The sequence below is a fragment of the Theropithecus gelada genome, chromosome 9 (assembly GCF_003255815.1).
Source record: "Theropithecus gelada isolate Dixy chromosome 9, Tgel_1.0, whole genome shotgun sequence".
Taxonomy (NCBI): Eukaryota; Metazoa; Chordata; class Mammalia; order Primates; family Cercopithecidae; genus Theropithecus; species Theropithecus gelada.
The window spans coordinates 695,317-718,209 of record NC_037677.1 but is presented as its reverse complement, the minus strand read 5'-3'; the positions used below and the strand labels follow the sequence as shown (position 1 = coordinate 718,209).

The window sequence follows — 22,893 nt, the reverse complement described above, 5'->3', positions numbered from 1 at the left end:
CCGGGTTCATGCCATTCTCCTGCCTCAGCCTCCCAAGTAGCTGGGAGTACAGGCGCCCGCCACCTCGCCCGGCTAATTTTTTTTTTGTATTTTAGTAGAGACGGGGTTTCACTGTGTTAGCCAGGATGGTCTCGATCTCCTGACCTCATGATCCGCCCGTCTCGGCCTCCCAAAGTGCTGGGATTACAGGCTTGAGCCACCGCGCCCGGCCGGAAGATGCTTTTAATGGTATTGAGAAGTAAGCTCTGTAAGGAAGTATAAGGAGTTAGTAGTTTTCCTGCCCTTAAGGGAAGGAAACATCTTATTTGTGGGAAAACTAACACATGTATTATAAAGTGTTAAATGGTATAAACAATATCTGGGGTTCAGAAAAGAAAACACAGAAACCTGAAAGATGGGTTTGAATTGGATGGCGGGGAAAAGGGGGACGGAAGATAGAGTAACCATGTTTGTGGAGCTGAGCGTGAGCTCTGCCAGCCTGCGTGGCGAAGGTGATTGGATGAGACTGTATCAGAGGTGCAGGGCCTTCACGGTTTTATAGGGGTTTAATGTAGAATTAGTGTGGAGAAGAACAAGGAGATATGTAAAGAATGTTATGATCCTAATCCTTTTCCTTCCTGTCTGGTATTTCCTGAACTGCATACTCCTAATCTGAAATTGGGATTAATACTAGGAACTCAGTATTCATCATTTTCCACCAGGTCAAGGTTCTTAGCCAGTGGTCTTTGGGAGACTTCTATGGCATCTATTAATACTTACAAAATTGTGTACAAATCTTGTTTGTGAGAATTTGGGGTACACGTTCCATAGCTCTTATGAGGTTATTTTAAGGGATCTGTGACCCAGGGGGTGTCAAGAACCATTATTCTAAGTTCTGTTCACTATAATTTAAATATATATTTCCCTATTTGAGCTATTGAGTGAACTATTGGTGCCTCTTATTCATAAGGTTAATCGAATGGAATTTTGTACTTAATTTTGCCCTTAGGCTTACAAATACCTTCGAGAAGAAGTCAAAACTTTTCAAGGAAAACCAATTAAGGTAAGCAAGACCATTGGTTATTCTTTGTTTATTTGCAAATTGATGTTCCTAAGTATTCTAATAGAAACTTACATATTTTCAAACAGGCGCGGATAAAAGCAAAGGCAATAGCTATAAACACATTTTTGCCAAAGAATGGATTTAGACCCCTGGACGTGAACCTGTATGCCCAGCAGCGCTACGCGACATCGTTCTACTTCCCTCCCATGTACAGCCCCCAGCAGCAGTTCCCCCTGTACAGCCTGATCACGCCCCAGACGTGGTCAGCAACGCACAGCTATCTTGACCCACCCCTGGTACGTCGTTTCTTTACTGGGAATTTATGTTGTAGACACTATGCTAGATAATTTGAAGGATTAAAATCCTCATCTAATAGGAAGCCAGATATGTGTGCAGTCTGACATAGTAAAATAGACCTTCAAGTTATGTGGGGGATTTTAAATTTAGTTGAGAACAGAGCTTATGCATAAAGAACTTTGGATTGCTGTGATCACAATCCTTGCTCAGCCCCTCTCCACTCTCCCCTCTCCCGAGCTCTTGACTGCAGCTCTTAGCAAGATACAGAGGGCTGTAAGAGCTGTAGTGTACCTGGTGTCCCCTACACAGAGGACAATGCAAGGGGGATTAACTGAGGAGGAAGAGGTGTTTAATAGGCTTCTGACAGCAAGGCCGAGGAGAAGGCCTGCTCTTTCACCAGCCTTATTTTACTCACTTCTCACCAGCCTTAGAGTTGGTTGACATGATTAATTTTTATGGATTTTGGCCTTTGTTAAGGCTGTGGTTGGAATCCATAAGTCTGTACTGGATCTTTGTGTGCTGCTATAGATGCTTGAAAGATCAGGTGGGTCCTGGGTGGGAATTAGCATGAGTTTGGTGGCATTGGATGCACAAAAGTCAGCAATACACGGATGAGCATGTCCTTGAAGCTGAAGTCTAGTTGAGAAGTGAAGATGGGTTCATGGACTAGAGGTTTGCATGAGGTAGCAATGCAGGTTAGTTGGAATTGGAGAGATTGAAGGGTAGTATCCATAGAAGGTTATGGTCAGAAAGCAGAAATTGAGTTAGTAGCTTTGAAGAGTTCATGTCCAGGGTTTCGCTGTGGACTAAGGGAAGACTGGGTGGTCCTCGGGGTCGGATGGCTGGGAGCCAGGCACCCTGATGGGCAGGGACGTCACTGCTGACAGGCAGAAAAGGAGGGTAGGTTCAGAGCAGAGTGAACTCGAGAAAACAAATGCCTGTATATGGAAAGTGAAGATATGGGCCCATCAAACAACTCAGGCTGGAAAAGTCAAACATGCCAAGGAGACACGCGTACAGAATGTGTACAGAATGGCAGAACACAGACCAACAGGGCTTATCAGGGATTGTGTTGTTGTCTGGGTTGAGCTTTTCGGGTTAAGTACGAATTTTTCAGAAGGAATCAAAGAGAAGGAAGTTTCATGAACAGAAGATGGTCGTGGATTCATGGGTGTTGGAGCTGAAGCGTAGACAGGTGGCAGGGAGTTGGGGAGCGAGCTGGAAGTTTCCAGGCCTAACTGCACAGGTGCTTAGCTGTCCTGAGGCTTGTGGGCTTTGGCCTAGTGCTTGTGGGAAGTTGTCTAAGGTTTCTAAGTAGAGAAATGAAACCATACTCCATTTATAAAATAGCTCCTAAGGCCGTGTGAATTGCAGGCGGGGACAGGGAGAGATTTTCAGAGGCCCCCAGTTCCCCTTGAGTCTGGAACCACTGCAGTAGAAGAACCTTTGGTAAAGTTACGTCTGTCTCTTTTGAGTAAGTCCTAATGGTAAGAAAGTTTCTGGTTTTTTGAAGTAGTACATCTGTAAAAGTGTACCCATAGCTGAATACTTCCTTTTCCCAAAAGCATATCATGAGAGAACCTCAGAGAGACTTTAGTGCATAGGCTCTGGGTGTTGAAGAATCATCGCTGCACGTGGCTTGCCGTGCTTGTCCTTTTAGTTCTTCCTGCAGCAGTTGCTTCTCCCATTTCTTTAATCATGGTTGACCCTCTTGGGGATCCTTGGGGTCCTGGGTCAGCTTATGGCCTTGACTCGTGTTGTATGTTCAGACTGCGGTGTGTGCCAGCCAGCTGGTCCTGCTCTGAGTCTTGGAACTGGGGCTCTCCATCGCAGCCTTTTACTTGCTCTAAAATATGTGTGTCCCTTGTTCTGCAACTGAAGAGGTCATGCCTGTTAATCCCCAACAAGTAATAATAGGAAGTTAATAGCATTAATAATCAACTTTATTTTTTATATATGACCAATTTTATTTTTTATCTTGAGCAAATTTACTGGAATATCAGGGCTCTGTCTGTAAAATGACTTGCTTGAAATGAGTAGTCCTCATTGCTCTTCCCATGATTTACAGCCTCAGATCTAGGTCTGCATCCACGGCTCCTCCTGTGTGGTGTATTTTTTTTTTTTTTTTTGAGACGGAGTCTCGCTCTGTCGCCCAGGCTGGAATGCAGTGGCCTGATCTCGGCTCATTGCAAGCTCTGCCTCCTGGGTTCATGCCATTCTCCTGCCTCGGCCTCCCGAGTAGCTGGGACTATAGGCGCCCGCCACTGCACCCGGCTAATTTTTTGTATTTTTAGTAGAGACGGGGTTTCACCATGTTAGCCAGGATGGTCTCCATCTCCTGACCAAGTGATCCGCCCGCCTCGGCCTCCCAAAGTGCTGGGGTTATAGCCGTGAGCCACCGCGCCCAGCCATGTGTGATGTATTTTTAAAGAATCCGATTCTTACAGCGTATAGAGTCTCTCAAATAGCAAATTGGAGATTCTAACTTGCCTTTTGTATGATTTTATTTTGGTCCCAAGCTATCTCTAATATTCTTTTTCTGTTATATCTTCCAGTTAGCTCTAATTAAGGAGAATTACTTGCTTTTTTCCTTTTCTTTCTCTTTTTCTCCATATGAGGTGAGGGCTCTATGCCTATCTCTGTCACTTTAGTGACATTGAGGGTGTGGACTGTAAGGCCCTCAGGAACTAAGCGCCCTGCGTCAGGAGCATTAGGAGCAAAATGTTAGTGATTCAGAATGTATTGGAAACCATGGATCCAGAAGCCAGAGAATTAGAGTGATTGATCTTGGTTTTTTTTTTGTTTGTTTGTTTTTTGTTTTTCTTTAAAGGAACTGTTTTAACACTAAGTTTTATCTTACTTTTGTATGTGTCTAGATTTTAAAAATAGTTGGCCGATACTTAAAATTCTATGCTCAATATTTTTAACTGCTTAAGATCTTTTAGGGATTCTGTGGCCCTTTCTAATTTTCTTCTGACTCTTATGTTAGTATATTTGCATGCCATGTTTACCTTGTGACTTGGGGAATAATGATGATATGAAAATACCCTGGTCTGCAGAGCAGGACTTGTGTCGAGGTAAAGTAAAGGCACTGTCAGTCTGTGGTTGGATCAAGCCGAGTGAGCAGCAGTAGGGTTAGTGCAGGTGCAGGTGCTCCTGAGATTGAGAACGTTGATGAGTTGTATTAAAGCCATCAGGAATCAAGACCTGTTGACTTCCTGCCAGCGATGGAGGTAGTATCAGACTTACGTGCTAAAGGTTACAACACTTGTTGGAGCCCACGCACTCTTGACCACGTCTTTCCTCAGTGCCAGTTTCCACGTGTCAGTTCTCCTTGCTGGATTGTTGTAAGGATTGGCTGAAAGGATGCACAAAAGCTCCAGCCTACTTCTAAACAGCACCCATTGGCGATAAAATTGTAAAATACGTGTCTCAACATGAGTCATGACTCTGACAACATCAAGAAATGCCGTCGGTTTCCACAGATTTGTTGGTATTAATGAAATTGAAGTCTGTTTTATGGTTTCTTTACTTGTCTGTTTTCAAATGAATCTAGGTAACTCCATTTCCAAATACTGGATTTATAAATGGGTTTACGTCTCCAACGTTCAAGCCTGCGGCGTCTCCTCTGACTTCTCTCAGACAGTATCCTCCTCGAAGCAGGCAAGTTCCGGGGCGTTCCTAGTGCTTTTGGTCTTTACGCTACTGCCCTTCCGGAGCTGGGATGAGAGAGCTTTGATCACTAATCCTGCTCCTTGCAGACAGAGCCACTTGAAGCACACAGCTGCATTCTGTAAAGACTAAGCACTACCATCTGGCGTGGGTGCCTGCCTCAGATTCTCTGAGAGGAGGCTCTGGGGCAACTTGTACACATCAGGTGTGCCTGATTTTAATTTGGGCCTGGACGGAAAAACAGCAGAATCGTGGCACATTGTTAATAGATTTGTATTATCCTATGTGGTAGGAGTTAACCATCCCAAATCCTGTTTTTATATTTTATTAAATAGAAAGCAGATTTCAGCTTAGCTATTCCCTATCAGTATGCATGTTATGTCATGCCTTGATCATTTTATAATTGAACACATAAAACCATTTTTATTTACAGGAATCCTAGTAAATCTCATCTGCGGCATGCAATTCCTAGTGCGGAGAGAGGACCTGGGTTATTAGAAAGTCCTTCAATATTTAACTTCACTGCAGATCGATTAATTAATGGTGTCCGGAGTCCACAAACAAGGCAAGCAGGTCAAACTAGAACACGGATACAAAACCCTTCAGCATATGCCAAGAGAGAGGCTGGGCCTGGGCGCGTGGAGCCAGGCAGTCTTGAATCCTCTCCTGGTTTAGGGAGGGGAAGGTGAGTTGTTGAGCAGCCACTGTGTACCATCGTAAACTACTAATATTTTTAAAATTCTTTAATTTAGGTCTGTTTTGTAATTGTCTTTAAGTATATCACAGAAAATCTAATTGAAGGCTATAAACATAAAGGGTTTTATATAATTGTTGAGACTTAAATGGCTTCATCTTTTTTGGAATATGAAATGGTTCAGTGAGAACTGTAGATGTTTTAGATCATTATCTGGTGAGAACTGTAGATGTTTTAGATCATTATCTGGTGAGAACTGTAGATGTTTTAGATCATTGTCTGTAGAAACATTGGAGCTCAGCAGTCATAGACTTCATCCCATGTGCCTGCAGTCTCCTCTTGGCAGCATCCCCGGCTCACCAGGCCCCTCTGCAAGAGCAGTGTCCAGGCTCTGCCCCATGGCTGCTGGCCTGGTGCCCTCCAGCGGGGTGTGCACCAGGCACTGCAGGTGGAGCCTGGAGCGGGTAACCAGGCAGATCAGGGTTGAGGTCTGATCTCACTGGAGGGTTGAGACTAGCCAGGATGGGTCGTGGTTGTGCTTCCTGCCCACTGTTTTTGGTTTTAATATTTTTTTGGCGTCAGTCCTGTAGTTGGTTTTTTGTTTGTTTTTAAGACAGGGTCTTGCTCTGTTGCCCAGGCTGGGGTACAGTGGCACGATCATGGCTCACTGCAGCCTTGAACTCCTGGGTTCAAGCAATCCTGTTGCCTCAGCCTGCTGAATAGCTAGGACTTCAGTGCACACCACCATGCCTGGCTAGTTTTTAAATTTTTTGTAGAGACAGGATCTCGCTGTGTTGCCCAGGCTGGTCTTGAACTCCTGGCCTAGAGCCATCCTCCGGCCTCCGCCTTCCATAGTGCTGGGATTACAGGCGTGAGCCACTGCACCCGCCCATTGTTGATAAGGCCAGTCCTTGCCTTGATAAGGACTGTCAGGATTTCCCTTTCATAAGTGACAAACAAGTGACTTGAATTCCTGAACTTTTTCTGAGTTTTCTGTACACAAAATGTATAGCACTGTGCCTCATGTGCAGACCCCTCTTCCTGCTGCCCCCATGCACACGCTCTGTGAAGTGAGAATTCAACATGAAGAGGCATCAGAAGCATCTCATTCCTGCCCATAATGATTAAATGAGCACATAGGAGTTGCTGCAGGGATTGTGCGGTGGCATTGGAAGGCACCATGGTCTAGGAGAGCTGGCACTGGGCTGTCTCACAGGAAACATGGCGTCAGGCTGGCTTAACAGGCCTTGGAGATGCAAAGCCAAAAGGGGCCCACTGTGTCATGCAGAGTCACTGACTTCAGGGAGCAGTTGCTAGCCCTGGGTCTCAGTTTGGGGTTCTTAAGGCCCAGAAGCTTGGAGGGAGGAGGGCTGCAGAGCTGGGGCTCAGACTTGGGACAGAGCCCCACTCATCAAGGCCATGTGGCTCCCTCTGAGGGGCATCAATTGTGGGCATGGTGTGGAAGGAGGCAGACTAAATGGACAAGACCCCTGGCCTCAGCCTCCTGTGCCCTTCAGTGTGCCCTGTTCATGTGAGCATCACAAGAAGCTTCCTGGCAAGTGAAAGTGGGGCTTGTTGAATTCCAGCTCCCTCACACAGTGTATACAGGTGGCTTTGAAGCCGAGAGTCCAGCGCTTGCTAATGAGTGTGCTCCACCCAGGATACCCTTGAACAATACTTAAACTTGCAAATGCTGCAGTGGTAACAAGTCTATGCTTTTGCCTAACAGATGCAGATTTTGTACCAATGGAGACCCTCTGTCTCCCCACCAAGGGAGGACAACTGTCCTCCCACCTGAAACCTGAGCACTGCAGCAGGGAGTGGTTTAGGAAGCGTACACCGCTCAATGGGCGGGGAAAGTGCATGCAGCTCCTGCAGCCTGTTTCTGCAACGGGTCCTGAAGCCAGAGCTGATCTTCATAACGTCCTCCTTCCCTCTGTGTTGAGAAAGAGCTTGTTCTGTTTCGCAGGGAGTGCTCCAGGCCTTGCTTGCCCCGAGAACCTGATCCCCAGCAGCCTCCACCTCCCCTTTTTGGGAGGGTTTGTGTTGTTTCCATTAACTTTCTCTATTGGGCCAAAGTGCTAAGATACCCTGGAGAACCCCTTACCGGAGTCCAGACACACGTCCCTACCCTTGCATGGTGGCCATGGCAGGGCACAGCCCAGCCGGGTTGAATGGCATGAGGAGCCCCAAGTGCCAAGTGGCTGCCTTGGTGGAGCTACTGTTAGGGTTATTTGGGGGAAGCACACCTCTTCAGAGTCTCTTCACACCACCGTATTCAGAGTCGCAGGTGTCACAGTGGTGTTTCTGTGGTGCTGGCACCACCCTGGGTCCCTTGCTACCTCTTCTGAGCTGGAACCCGCCATGGCCCTGTCGGTGAGCCTTGGCTTGGCCAACCTGCTCTCTGCATGATGGGCACTGACGTGTTCTGCAGCTGCAGGTGGGCTTCTGGGTCTGACACGGGTTACGTGGAGCCCAGTGAGGGTGTGGGGAGTGTTGACTGGGCCCACTGATGGTGACTGGGATAGGACTCCATGGCAGGCAGGTCTGTGTCCTGGACACCACTGTGTTCCAAGGGATGGGTGCCCCTGTGTCTCAGCCGGTAGTGACGAGCAGGCTGCCTTTGGCGGAGGGATGCCCTCTGCCGAGCCCTGCGGGATGTCCTCTTCCCATGTGGCTGCTGTCCCTCACTCAGGACAGTGCCTCTGGGCAGGCAGGTGCTGGCACCATCCATCTCACACCCCTCCCAGGTCCCCAGGGCCAGTTGAGTCCTGTCCCACTCCGGACTCTCATCCGGTTGCGTTCCTAGCTCTGTTCATGAGCCATGGTAGCCCCACCTTTCCACCAGTTCTGAATCGTGGCACAGCGGAGTGGGCGTTCAGCTCCCTGGGTTTCCGGAGCACCCCCTATTAGGGAGTGGTGCTGAGCCAGGTGTGTGTTGGGATGGCTGTCCATAATGCAGGCCCAGGTCCCTTTCTCCCTGTGAGGCCGCAGGCAGGGATCCAGGACAAGGAGCACCAAGGCCCCTGTTCCTGCAGGAGGGTGGGTTGTCAGGACTCGTGCCCCACCTGTGGCTCAGTACTCACCCATGTCCCATAGTCTGGCTTGCAGTCTCCGCAAGGCCCCAGTAGAAAGCCAGGAGCTATTTCCAGGAAGTTTTCTGTAGGAGATAATAGGGATTTGCTCCAGAATCCTAAAGGTATGTGCCATCCTTCCCCTAGAGGGGCTGGCCCATGGTTCCACGGAGTGTTCCAGTGTTAGGCCATCTTAGGCAAGACTACTTTTTGGTTTTCTGTAAATTAAGGGATTAGTCAAGACTATGTCTGAACTCCTTTCTAAGTTACGTAATGCAAGGCTCTTGGGGGAGTCTTTGCATGCCATTAAATTATAAATTGAGATTAATGTGTGTCATGTGACTTGTTAGTCCACATAACCCTGTCCAAGGAAATGGGAATGCCTTGGCCATCCTAGTGTCCCAGGTCTCTACGTGAAGTCACCACTTAATCAGTGTGTGTCTTGTGGTTATCAGCTGCGTGTGTGGCATGGCCTTGCTGCCTGCAGGGGGAGGTCCAGAACGTGGTTCCTGAGGCTGGCAGGCAAGGACAGGAAGTCTTTGGGGCACAGAGGTCCTTGTGTGGTTTTCGTGGGAAGAGGTCCGCCATGGAGGCAGTAGTGGAGGAAGCTGAGAGGGCGGAGGAAGGGATGGGACGGAGTGTTTGGGATCTTTTAAATCTGATGTAAAACAAATCTGCACCGGGAAAATTCTTACCACCATTTTAAACAACTCACTGATGGAGCTCCGTCTCAGATTTTATGTGTCCTGTCATTTCGACCCAGGGGATCTTCAGTACTCACGTCTCAACAGACCTCCCAGGGAGGCACCAGGGAGATGGTTTTAGTCAGTGTTTTCTTCCGTTCTCTGTCACTTGCCTGGACTTCCGCGTTAGTCCCTTGCTGTACACTTTGTGTTGCTCCGTTTATGCTTCTTAGAGTTGGGATTCTAGACTTGAAAGTCATCTTTGAAAGTTTTTAAAGTGATGAAGACTGAGTTGATGTGTACTTTGCTTATGTGAGTGCAAACGTGCTCAACAGTAAATTCTCCACGTGGGAAAAAAATAACAGTCTTTCACTTTCCACTCCTAGGAAGAATTCCTTTGGCTACCGGAAGAAAAGGGAGGAGAAGTTTACAGTGAGTACATAAAGCATATGCCTCTTGACAAGACATTTAAATCTAATTTATACCAAACCTGAGATTTAATTAAATGGATTAAGGTTAAGACACAAGAATGAGCGTTTCAAAGACTTGTAAGCTGAAATCTGCTAAATAATAACTGACACCCTGGCTGGCCTAGGAGGAAGCAGTTGTAGAGGTTTTGGAAATAGCGATGTGCTGCACGGGACTCCATCGTGCACAGGCGTGTGTGCTGTGGCATAGGCATGGCCAGGAGCTTGCTGTCGCACGCACTGCAGCCTACACACGGGTGTGCACGTGAGCTCTTCTGTGTGGCAGCTGTACCGAAGAGTCTCAAAAGACCGGAGCCATTCATTTCAACGAGCAGAGTAAGCGTCTTCCACGGAGCAATTTGTTTGTTGGTGTTTTTCCTTCAAAACTTTGGAATACTCTCCTGCTGTGTAGAAAGCATTATCTCCTTCTGCTGTAACTTACTGGCAGGACAGACCCAAACATAAGTGATAGGTTTTTGTGGCGGTAAGTACACGAGACGTGGTGATTTTGCTTGAGTTGATTAAACAGTTTCTCCTGTGGAAAATGTTTGTGCTGGTCTTTAGTGGAGGTTGGCATGGACTTCTCCACAGCCAGTGGTGGGATGGCACGGTGGCAGAGTTAGCAGTACCCACAAAGATAGGAAGGACGGCACAGTGGCAGTTAGCAGTACCCATGAACCAGTGGTGGGACGGCACAGTGGCACGTAGCAGTACCCACAAAGATGGGAGGGATGCCTTCACGGGCTTGCAGATGTGGAATTCCATACAAGGAATGCTGGAGAAGACCTGGACAAATCCTGGTCCAGCCTCTCAAGCTATCACACAGGTGTTTTCTCATCACAAAAGATACAATCTCTGTTTAGAACTCAGAAATTCTGCCTTTCACAAAGTCGGCTTAGTCTAGTTTTTGTTTAACTAGTTGGTAAGGCAGTTTTTATCGGTTGATTCCATTTGGATTTAGTGAATTCCTGTAACCATTTGGACTAACAAGGCAAGCATTTAAACGTGGGAAACTGTTGTGCCTGCTGTGATGTTTTCCCACCCCTGTTTCTATTCCATTCCGTTTTGCCTTGCTTTCCTGGTACGTGTGTTCATGACTGACCTGCTTAGAAGCTTCAGTGTGTGGCCCAGTGTTGTACTGATTACAGAGGGTACGCCCATCGTTTTACGTACTTGCTCTCAGGACCTCAGAAAGGTCCAGATTCTTTTTCTGTAAGAGTGTGTGAGCCTCGGGCCTAACCACGCCCATGGGACCTGAGCAGTACTCAGACCTCACCCAGGGGCGCTCAGATCCTAGAGAATTTTAACACTGCCTTCCAAGTCAAGTCCCATCTGTCGGCGATGTCATTTTGTAACTCCAACATCTGAGCATTTGTTGCCTGTCTCTTTTGCTTCTACGAGTTGAGATTTAAATACGTTTTTTGGGAAGGCTGTCTCTCTAATGATGCTTATCTTCTGAAAAGCTGTGTTCACCTCAGAAACGTGCAGATGTTTAAAACCGCTTTGCCATCACAATGGCCATGTGTAACTTAGAGCTTTGCAGGATTATTTCGAGCATCATGTTCACAATACTAGGTTATAGAGAGCGTACAACAGCCAGCTGCTTAGTAGGTAACAAGCTTACTGCCAAGGACACCTAACTGGGAAAAGCTAAGCTAAAATTAGGCACCTGTCCCATGGAGCAGAGAAGCAAGTAGAATGCCCAACACAGACTGTGCTGGGGTTTATGTCACAGACTGGGATTTGTGTCAGCCTGAGTTCATTTTCATCCTTTGACCTGCTTTCACTTCTGATGTATTTTCTCTGGAATCTACTGATGCAGGGATTCACCTTCCTGTGTATAAATTTTGGAGAAACGTTGGCACTCTCAAGTTAGGTGGATCCCATGAGAGCTTTGCTTCCTGGTCAAAGTAGCTCATTGTTTCAACTAAAAATACTTGTATTCTTTAGTAAATATAAACTCATTTCTAAACTAAAATACACTCATTTCCCCATTCTGTGCCATGTGGCCTTCAGCCGAGGAACTGCGTACTCGCAAAATGACTGCCAGCTTGTTAAAGCGGGTTGATAGATCATTTTCCAATAAAAGGTTAAATTACCGCCTTTCTCCTGAGATTTGGGCTTACAAAGTACACTCTCTTCTTTTGTACTGAGTTTGCTTTCTTGAAGTCAAAGAATCTGATTCAAATTTGTTATCAAATACTGTGTTTTTAATTATTAAAAAATATAACTTTCATTAAGTTTATTTTCAGAGAATTCAAGCCCCTTTCCCTTTTATTAAACCACTTTTTTGATGCACGTGTGTAAAATTTCTTACACAGGTTGTGGAGAGTGTCATGTATTGTTCACAGTTATCTTTGTGACTTGCATTAGAAACCATGCTGTAATAGCCCAACACTTGTCTGGAAGTGGGAAAGTTCAATGTCTAGACTCAGGCTGCCCTGCTTTCCATCACTCCAGAGCGCCTCCCTTGCCTTCAGCTGCCCCTGCTGTTTGTGAGTGCTGGCAGCCATGGCTGGACGGCTCTTTGGATAGCACCTTAGCCTCACTGTGTCCTTGGTGACACGTCTCTTGGGCAGCAGCATCTTGAGATTTCAGTTTTAAAGCTCTGCTCTAGATGGTTGAAGTTGCTTCAATTGGGTGAGGAAGCCCTTGTCTGGGTTGAATGATCTGCTTGTTTCTACAGATATTTTCCAGACGGGTGTGGAAATGAGAAGCTGCGTGGCCTTCTCTCTCCACACCGTGACCCTGGGATGTCATTCTGTTGCAGAGCAGCCAGACACAGTCTCCAACGCCACCAAAGCCTCCGTCGCCAAGCTTCGAGCTGGGGCTGTCCAACTTCCCTCCATTACCTGGAGCTGCGGGCAATTTGAAGACAGAGGACTTGTTTGAAAACAGGCTATCTAGCTTGATAATAGGACCATCCAAAGAAAGGGTAAGGGATACATTGCATGTCTAATAGTTGCCAACAGTGTTTAGGTACGGGTTCCGTGTCAGGCGCTTTGCTAAGCTCTTTATACATGTTTGTTTTTAATACTCAAGAGAGGCTTAGAGGCCATGTGATTGGAGAGGTCGCACAGATTTGGGGTAAGGCCAATCTTGATCCCAGGACTGGGCCTTCTCCTTAACCTTGCTGTCTGATGAAGTCAGAGGTAGAAACTTGTGCAATGATAGGCTATACACACCCTTTCTCTCACCCAGAAACTTAGATTGCATTGTCATTATTGTTCAGACCTGCCTTTATTTTACAAAACAATAGAATGAAATAGAAGAACCTGAATAATATTGGAAATAAGTAAAATGTGTAGTAATCTACATGAGACAAGGAGCAAGAAGCCTGGGAGAACCCCACTGTAGTGTGGGTGGCTTCTGGTGAGGTCTGGGCTGCCCCACGAGGTGCCCCCTCGGCTGCAGTGAAAATCATCCCAGGAGTCATCCAGAGCTGCAGTTGCCAGAGGACGCTCAGCCCAGCGCTCTGGCCTCTAACGTGCTTAGCGAGGTGAAGGTGGGACTTGTCCAGCTGCCACAGCTGACGTTTGAAGGCTCTGGGAAGTGCAGAGAAAGTTTTCTGCCCAGTTACCTCCTGTGCGTCGGAAGAGCCCAGGAAGAGCCTGCTGAGCACTCCTGGTTGCTTGTGTCCCCTGTGCCGGGGCGCTTTCCCCGGCTGTGCCCCAGAGCCACCGCGTGTCTATTCCACGCCACGTGACCATGCCGCCTGCTCCCTCACCCAGGTCTGCAGAGTCAGTGTCTCTTCCCCCCAGGCTTTCGGGAAGGCACCGCATTGGATAGAACAGTTCTTTAGTTCCTTGGGCAGAATTGAAGGTGGATTTTGATGCAGCATCTTTACACTAAAAGCCAGGTGACGTGTCTAGTCCTTTGTATATTGGTAGATGATCGTGCTCCTGTGTCCAACCTTGGGGACTGAGTACATTCCAGGATTGTCAACACAGCCTTAAATTTCCACACCATCATTTCTGAGGTATTAGTGCCTTGAGAAGAAATGCACATTAAAGATCTCGTTTTCCAACTGTGGCCTACTCTACCCTTGGTATTGAGTGGAGGAGAAGAGGCAGGTCTCCAATCCTGCTTCAGAAACAGCAACTACTGCTGTGCCCAGTTTGAGTTTCTCTGTAAGGTTTCTGTTGAAGAATGAATTGCTGCTTTGAAAAGCCTGACCCTGAGCCTCATGCCGCCACCCAGGTGTAGTGGGCTCCATTGCTGCTTCTCAGGAGCTTCTTGAGTCAACAGCGTGGCCCTTGGGTTTCAAAGTGGGGTGGAGGCTCCAGAAATGATGGAGTTCAGCCCTTCCCCTGTTGACATGGAGCTTGTGACGGTCACTCTGACTTGCTTCATGACCTGCAGTTGTGGATCTGCATTTCAGTTGCATTGGGACTGAATATAGCCTGAATGAATTAATGAATTAATGAATTAATTTAAGATGGAGTCTTGCTCTGGCACCCAGGCTGGAGTGCAGTGGCATGACCTTGGCTCACTGCAGCCTCTGCCTCCCAGGTTCAAGCGATTCGCCTGCCTCGCCTCAGCCTCCCAAGTAGCTGGGACTACAGGCACGCACCACCATATCCGACTAATTTGTGTATTATTAGTAGAGATGGGGTTTCACCATGTTGGCCAGGCTGGTCTCAAACCCCTGACCTCAGGTAATCCGTCCACCTCAGCGTCCCAAAATGCTGGGATTATAGGTGTGAGCCACTGCACCTGGCCTCTACCCTGAATTTAAAATGCACTTTTACAAAAGGAGTCCTTTGCCATCCTGTTTCCACCAAGCTGGATTCCTGCTGGTTGAGCATAGGAGTCGCAGCAGATTCTGGTTCTCAGGCTGGAAGGGCTCTCAGTCTGTCGTTAGCCTTCATCGAAGGGCAGAAGTGTGACGATCACCTGCCCTCCTGCCTTTTTTAAGTTGCATGACAAGTGTATCGTTACATCCCACATGCATAAGATCAAGCACACACGAAATAGCCACTGCCAGGGGTCGCTGGCTGGAGTAAGGAGGGAGTAAGTTTCGCTCCGTCCTTAGCTTCCTGGCCTTGGATGAATTAACTTCGAGGTATTGGGCCTCAGTTTCCTCACCTGTTGAGATGGGGGCATTCGCACACCTGCTTCCTGGGGTTGAATTCAGGGAGGGCTGGGAGCTCACATTTATACGGGTGTGGAGGCGCCGATTGTTTTTTCTCAGCTACGTGAATGAGTTGTGTTGAACTGTGTTAGGATTCAACACTCAGCAGATGTGCGTGTACTGTGGTGCCATGCCGTGCTGGGCCCAAAGTGCCAGGTGGGTGAGATGTGTTGGATGCCTGTTCAGTTAAGAAATAAGCTTGCAGATCATCATTGCGGGAGAGGAGATAAGGCTTGTGATGTAAGAACAATGGGGTATTTGCCGAGAAAGAGAAGGGTGGGCGCTTGTGTGGGGCAGAGGATAGTCCTGGGCTCTTTGAGACATTTTTGCTGGAGAAGACCCTCCTCCCCTGTGTCCTTGTGCCGCTCTCCCAAGGCTGTTCATGGGTGTGGTGAACGGGTATTGGTACCAGCTCCACTTAGTGCCAGCAGGACTCTGATGAAGACTCTTGACCCTGTTTCAGACCCTCAGTGCAGATGCAAGTGTGAACACCCTTCCTGTAGTGGTCTCCAGAGAGCCCTCAGTGCCGGCTTCTTGTGCTGTATCAGCAACGTACGAGCGATCCCCCTCCCCAGCTCATTTACCTGAGTGAGTATTGGAGTTCTCCCAGCGCCTTGGTGTTTACTGACTTGAATGGCCTGTGACGTTGCATGAGATTCAAATATTGGGTGGCATTTTTACAGTGATCCCAAGGTGGCGGAGAAACAGAGGGAAGCCCACAGTGTGGACAGACTTCCTCCCGCCCTCACTGCGACCGCATGTAAATCGGTGCAGGTGAACGGAGCCGCCACGGTACGTACCTCGTGCCTGCCTTCCTGCACGACAGCCGCGAGGCTCTGGTGTGAACAGACGCTGCGCACTCCTGCACCTGCTCGTTTTTTAATCACATCTAATTTGGTGGGTTTTTATTTGCGTCTGTCTGTGTTGTGTTTTCTGTACAAAATATGCTTAATATTTGCTAATAACTTTCCACTAACTGCTCTAGTTCTTTCTCAGACCACCATGTAGTCCTTTTATTTCAGTGTTGCTCAGTAGAGGTTTCTTGAGTAGTAACAAGACCCCAGCTCCTGTTTCTCCATAGACTTTAGGATCATTTCAGCAATTTGAGCGTGTGTGTGTGTTTGTGTGCGTGTGTGTGCGCGCGCGTGTGTGTGTGCGCGTGTGCGCATCGTGTGTCTGATGAAGAGACAGGAAGAGCAAGATGGTGGCCCCACCAGCCTCCAACCCCTGTGGGCCCAGCAGGCCTGAACCCCAGTGACTTCCTTTCTGCTGTTTTCCCTGCTGGGTGAACCGTGGCCTCTCTCATTCTGAGTTGTGGCCTCTGTAGTTTGATCTTAGGTGAGCTTTTTACTTGAATTTGGGAGTTTAATCCCTTACTGTCCCCTGGGCTGAGTCTAAAAAAGGATTTTTTTATAGGTTAAAATTAATACTTTTAATAATAAATAATAATAATAAAAGGAGAGGCTGGCTCAAGCCTGTAATCCCAGCACTTTGGGAGGCCGAGGTAGGCAGATCATGAGGTCAGGAGATCAGGACGGTCCTGGCCAACATGGTGAAACCCCGTCTCTACTAAAAATACAAAAGATTAGCTGGGTTTGGTGGTGGACACCTGTAGTCCCAGCTACTCGGGAGACTGAGTCAGGAGAATCACTTGAACCTGGAAGGCAGAGGTTGCAGTGAGCTGAGATTGCGCCACTGCACTCCAGTCTGGGTGACAGAGTGAGACTGTATCTCTAAAAAAAAAAAAAAGCTAAGGGAAATATTTTACTTTTCTGTTGTTTAGCCTTTATGCTTCCACTTATCTGAAAACTCTGTTACACATTTCTTTGAAGATTTTAGCTGTCTTCATCATTCTTACACATTTCCAGTGCTTTGTAGTTTGAAATGTGCAAAACATTTTTATTTAAAGACTGTTTTTGGAGTTTACCTTTCAGGGTTGAGTACTGTGTGAGGGTCCTTTGCCCACCATGGGCACCTGGGACACCCTTCTGTTGTCCCGAGGTGGCGGAGTGAGCGCAGGCAGCATCCGGACTCCTCCTGGGCTTCCGCGTTGCCCAAGCAAGCTGAGGGCTGGGTGGGGATGGCGTTCAGTCAGCACTCTTCTCCCTCACACCTTTTCTAGTTTTATCCATTACTACAGTGGCACAGAGGGAGTGCTACACGGCAGGGGAAACTAAATCATTAGATTTTACAAACTTTTTAAAAGTTAAAAACACTAGTGAAGATGGAAACTTAGTTATAGTTGAAAACTCTTTTAAGTGAACTTGATTACCTGTCTTGTCCCTGGAGACACCATTTCACACAGGTAACCCAGGATTGTCTGTTTCCAGGAATTGCGAAAGCCCAGCTACGCAGAGATTTGTCAGAGAACAAGTAAAGAGCCTCCTTCTTCCCCATTGCAACCCCAAAAAGAACAAAAGCCAAACACTGTTGGTTGTGGGAAGGAGGAAAAGAAGCTGGCAGAGCCCGCGGAGAGATACCGGGAGCCCCCAGCCCTCAAGTCCACACCTGGAGCCCCCAGAGACCAGAGGCGGCCGGCCGGGGGCCGGCCCTCGCCCTCGGCCATGGGGAAGCGTCTCAGCCGAGAGCAGAGCACTCCCCCCAAGTCTCCTCAGTGAAAACCGTACGTCTGGGAGGGGCCGCAGAGCGCTGTGTTAACCACAAACGACACTCAGTGCGAGGGCGAGCCGCTGGTTAGGAGCTTGCAGTGTCTGAGGCCTGTGGGATCCTCAAGTTGGTTTTCTTCTGTGAGTTGGATTCTCCCCCTCTTGGAAAAAAATCGATTTTTCAGGATTTAATTAATACAAACCTTATTTTAGGTTGGTGCTTAACTGGAGGTGATGCATAAGTCTGATTTTTTTTTTTTCCAAGATAGAAAAAGCATTTATCCTAACAAATTGGTATTTTTTATTAAGCCTCCATGTGGCTCTGAATGCAAGCTATATATAGTGAGTTTTTCTAAATTAAGGGAACTCTGCTACTTTTTTTTTTTAGTAAAAAAAAACTGCAAGTGCATATCTCTAGAATGTCCCCGCAGATGAATGAGGGCAGTGGCCTTGGCAGAGGCAGGTGTGGCCTCGTAGAGGCAGTGCTGGCTGCGCCAGGGCAACAGTGCTGATGTGGGAGCTGTGCTTCTACCTAAGCCGTTGGTAGGGGACTCTGGCATTTAAGAATGTAGAGAGCGCGTCCTTTTTGATCTCCTGGGCAGAGTGAACCTGCAGGGGCCACCCCAGAGAGACCTGAAACCTTGGTTCTGATGCACTGCAAGCAAGTAACCAGCTTCTCACTCCAGTTTCAAGTGGCTATTATGTAATATAAATTCAAAGCACATTGTGAATAGAACCTAAATGAAAACATACACTTGGTTGCCCACTGACATGTTACCAGAAGTTGTACCATGATGTTGTTTTGACCCCTGTGAGCTGATGGCCCCAGCCCTGCTCTGTGCACATTTCTGTCCGTGTTCCCCAGCACTCTGGTTGGAGAGAGTCCACATGTTCAGCTCCGTGTGGACATCTTCCCGTACCTCTGCGTCAGCACATGGATTTAAGAGTTACGTAATCGTGAGAGAATGGTGTTTGTGGTTTTTCCCCCTCTTTGGCTGGTGGAGGATAAAGTTCCTGCTCTTTTACCTCCAAGACGAGGGCCTCATTGATTCACTTCCAGAAGTGCTGCACTTCTGAAGAACAAGGATGCACTAAAGTTAGCAAGTTTATAATAAAGTTAAATATAAATTATTTTGTTTTAAAATGCCTCAAATTTTTCTTTAAGTATTCTAAGCAGCAAACATTAAAATAAGAATATTTCCTGCTAAATGTAACCATACACTTTATTCCACAAAATGTTATTTAACAAGACTGAGGGTTTTTTTTAAGAAAAAATTATTTCCATCCAATATTTAAAGACTTGAATTTTATTTAAACTTGAAAATGACTTTGCCTTAACTTTTGTATAAGACAGCTTAGAGTCCATGGAGCCCGGCCCTGGGTTGGCGTGAGTGGGTCAGAGTTACTCAGTTACTGTGTGGATCTCCTGTCGCTGGTTTTACTGAGTAAGCATAGTGTAGTACAAGAGCTAGCAGTAGTTTTTGTAATATACCTTAAAGATCTTCAACAGTTGATCTTTTTTCAGAATGTTGGGAAATCCTGTAAATGCAAATAGTCAATACTGTATTAAATACGTGCACTCGGGAGTGTGCCTCGCTTGTACAGTTGTAAATAATCAGAACATATGAAAAAGGTACCTACAGAGAAAATTCTGATACAAATTATTGATATATTATAAATGTTGCTGTTGAGCTGGATGTAGATAAACTAAATGTTGTGGTTTGAATATTATTTTGATTTGTTGAGATTTTCTTTTTTCTCTTACATCGGTGTGTCGAACTGATTCTGCCTCTTTGCTGCAAAAGGGAATTGGAAAGTCTTATTAAAAGCCTCCAGATGTTTTCATACTCTTTTAAAATGTATGTAAATGCATACTAATCATATCTAACGTGAAAGAGTTTTAAAGTATGTAGAGAGCAAAAACTGGCAGGATCATAAGTGGAGGTGAAAAGTAATCTAATTAAAATCACTTGCAGCTAAGCATGATTTACCTGCCAGAGGAAAACATGCCTGGCATTTTTGACCATTTCCTTTAAAACAGTTGCTATTATTCAAATACAGAGAAACAGCCACAGGGCTAGTGTTTTTCAAATGCATTTTAAAGAAACATGGGGATTTATTTTTTTGTAGTTGTCAGTTCACTGACCAAAAAAAAAGAAAAAAAAATCAGAAATAATTGATCTCTGAAACCCAAACTCTCAATATTCTAAAAGCTGGGAGGCAACCCCAAGGCCTGGCCTACGAGGTGCATCTTTGCTACAGAAGGACCAGGGGCGCCATCAGCCATTCCCAAATCACAAGGCCTGCGCCTCCGCCAGTGAGTCCTTGGTTTTTAATAATGAGAAGTCCTTTCCCCCAAGGTGTGAGCATTGCAGCGCAGTGTGTGTGTGTGGTTCGAGCCAGCTTAGTCCTTCACTTTGTTTGTCGGCTGAAGTGTGAGCTCAACAGCTGAGTGAAGAGGGCAGCGCGCGCGGTAGCCAGTCGCCACTGGAGGGCTCTGCTGCCATCCGGTCAATACACTGTAGTTACTGCCTAGCCAGCAGCAGTCTTTTGCATCAAGAGCAGAAACCTTGCTCGGATGCGATTTTTATAGCATCCTTTTTAATTAAACAAAGGTGAAACACAGATAGCTATATAATGTCCAGAAACCCCTGATACTATTTTGAAAGTGTCCACTCAGAAGAAAATGAGAGTTACCATAATGGGAAGCTGTGGTGGTCCACGCCGACTGGGCTGTGTCACATACAGCGATGAGAGTGGCTTTCATGCTTTTTTTTTAAGTTAACACCCTCCTTTACCCCCAGCAGTATCTCAGGTTATAGAATCAGAGATGCAGCAGCGACAAATGGCATTTTAACTTGTAAAATCGTGTGATGATGCTTATCATTTTGAAATAGAAGAATAAAAACCTGGCCCCGTTTCACCAGACATGAATTTCAAGTGGAGTCGTCGTTCTCTGAGAGCGAGTGTCTTGACATTTCCACCCAGGCCCTCCTGTCATCACATCACCGGCTGTCAGTGGCGGGTGGCAGTAAACGTCCTGCGTTGCTGTATTAGGATCTCTGCAGTTCAGGCTTAACAACCAGTTCAGTGTATCCGGGCGACGGGTAGCAGTGGTGCATGCCTGTCTGCGTGCCCTGCTGGCGAGCTGTAGTTGTGACTTGCGTGCCTCGCGGCCCACTACCGGGCTGCAGACAATCGAGGCGAGGGCACTGGCTGCCGGCAGTCCACAGTGGGGGCCACGTGGAACGCTCCTTGAGGGTTTCCTTTTTGTTCTGCTTCTTTTCATTAAGACTGGAATCAAGCTTACATGTAAACTATTGGTAATTTAAGTTTCCTTTGGTGTCATTCAGTGTAAAACTGTCTAATTTGAAAAAAAAAATGTAGGTTATGAAAATAAAGATTTAGGCACTGTTCAATTTTTCTTTTGATTTTTTTTAAATTAAAATTTCTTCAAGAATGCATCTTTTCTAAACATAGTTTTTTGTCTGTTCCCATAAGTGTGCATGAGAAAGAAACGCGGGCCTCATTGGATCCTAAAGGCTTCTCACCCACGTAGGGGCTGGCTGCAGCACACGGGGCTCACCCTTTGTGTTTTAGGGGTTCAAAGTGAGCATTAACACCAAGTGCTCATGGGGAGAGGGTCGTTACCATGACTGCCAAGATTTACCGCAAAAATAGATGTTCCTGTATCAGGACTTTGATTCTGTTAAAATGGCACTCTCTCCAAAGCTGTGTCCATAAAGCCGTTTGGAGCTGACGCTGAGTCCTCATGGTGATGGACTGACAGCCTTAGGCAGCAGTGATGTCTGCACTAGGAAGAGGCTGGCGGGAGGCGGGGCCCCTCCTGTGCCAGGCACCGAGTGGATGGGGGACTGATTCAGATGTTGGTGCCTTCCTCCTTTGTGCATTGCCTTTTCATGTCGTCTTCCCATTTTTACTCTTTTTCTGATTGAATTGATATTCTTGATCTGTTCAGGCTATTAAGCCTTTGTTATATATGTTACAAATATTTTCTTTCCGTCTACCAGTTGTCTTAACTCTTAACATTATTTAGAATAGTATCTTTTACAGTGTTTAATTATTATGTAGTAAAATTTATCAATCTTCTCCTTTGTTGTTTGCGTGTCTTGGACTTAAGAAGGTTTTTTCCCTACTCCAGAGTCATAAAGTTAATAGTGTGTGTGTGTGCGCCTTTAATCCAGCTGGGCCTAATCATGTGTGTGTGGTGTGTGTGCTTAGGCAGGAGCCCAATTTTACTTTATGCCGTGTGGAAAGTGTCTTTTTCCAGTATCACCAGTGAGTTCACTGCCTCTCCACTGGTCTGCAGTGCTGCTTCTGTTACTTGCAGACTTCACACGTGTTCATGGGGTCTCCACCTGGGGTCTCTCGGGTCTCTATCCTACACTGCCTATTTCCCTTTCTGTCCTAACACCATAGCGTTTAACTCACCTGGCATCCTGTGTTGCTGAGAATTTCCTTCATAGAACTCATTGCAGTGTGATCAACTGTGCTCCCTGAGGGCAGGAATTATGCCATCTGAATCACCAGCTTCTCCCTTGTCCTCAGCACGCCATCTGCAAATTAGCAGACACTCGGTAAATGTGTATTAACTCCAAGTATATTTTGTGCCTTCTCTGTGCACAGCCCTGCCCTGGGAAGAACTAGGATGAGGTATTGATTTGCTGTTGCCACCTAACAAATCCTGCCAGAACTCCCTGGATGGAAGTGACCACCGTGTGTCTGTGGATTGTCTGCAGGGCTCTGCTGGGGTCAGCAGGTCCCACAAGAGAGCCAGGGCTCGGTCTCCTCATGGCTGTTAGAGATGTGCAAGACCCCAACCCTAAAGGTTTATGTATTCCGCCCCCACCCCTGACACTTTGAAATTGTTGTATTCCATTCTTTGCTATATCTGCATATTTTAATAATGCAGAAATCCCATGTTTCTCTAAAGCATTGGATTGAACCAACGGAAGGAGTGCGTTGTCGCTGGTTGTTGCAGGTGTGTTGCTTGTTGCTCGTGTGTCGCTCGTTGCTCATGTGTCGCTCGTTGCTCATGTGTCGCTCGTTGCTCGTGTCGCTTGTGTGTTGCTCGTGTGTCGCTCGTTCGTGTGTTGCTCGTTGCTCGTGTCGCTTGTGTTGCTCGTGTGTCGCTCGTTCGTGTGTTGCTCGTTGCTCGTGTGTCGCTCGTTCGTGTGTTGCTCGTTGTTTGTGTGTCGCTCGT

The 22,893-nt window shown here is 46.8% G+C and overlaps 1 protein-coding gene across 1 annotated transcript in view; it reads left to right on the top strand.

The window, feature by feature from the left end:
* Positions 1-21,088, top strand: part of LARP4B (La ribonucleoprotein domain family member 4B) — a 116,117-nt gene extending 95,029 nt beyond the window's left edge. Inside the window, exons 10-18 of the mRNA XM_025396035.1 lie at positions 989-1,042; positions 1,129-1,338; positions 4,896-5,002; positions 5,445-5,696; positions 9,849-9,894; positions 12,700-12,864; positions 15,527-15,651; positions 15,747-15,960; positions 17,394-21,088. Of these exons, the coding sequence (XP_025251820.1) occupies positions 989-1,042; positions 1,129-1,338; positions 4,896-5,002; positions 5,445-5,696; positions 9,849-9,894; positions 12,700-12,864; positions 15,527-15,651; positions 15,747-15,960; positions 17,394-17,681 (1,461 nt within the window). The 3' untranslated portion in view covers positions 17,682-21,088. The remainder of the gene's footprint in view (positions 1-988; positions 1,043-1,128; positions 1,339-4,895; positions 5,003-5,444; positions 5,697-9,848; positions 9,895-12,699; positions 12,865-15,526; positions 15,652-15,746; positions 15,961-17,393) is intronic.
* The last annotated feature ends 1,805 nt before the right edge of the window (positions 21,089-22,893 follow it).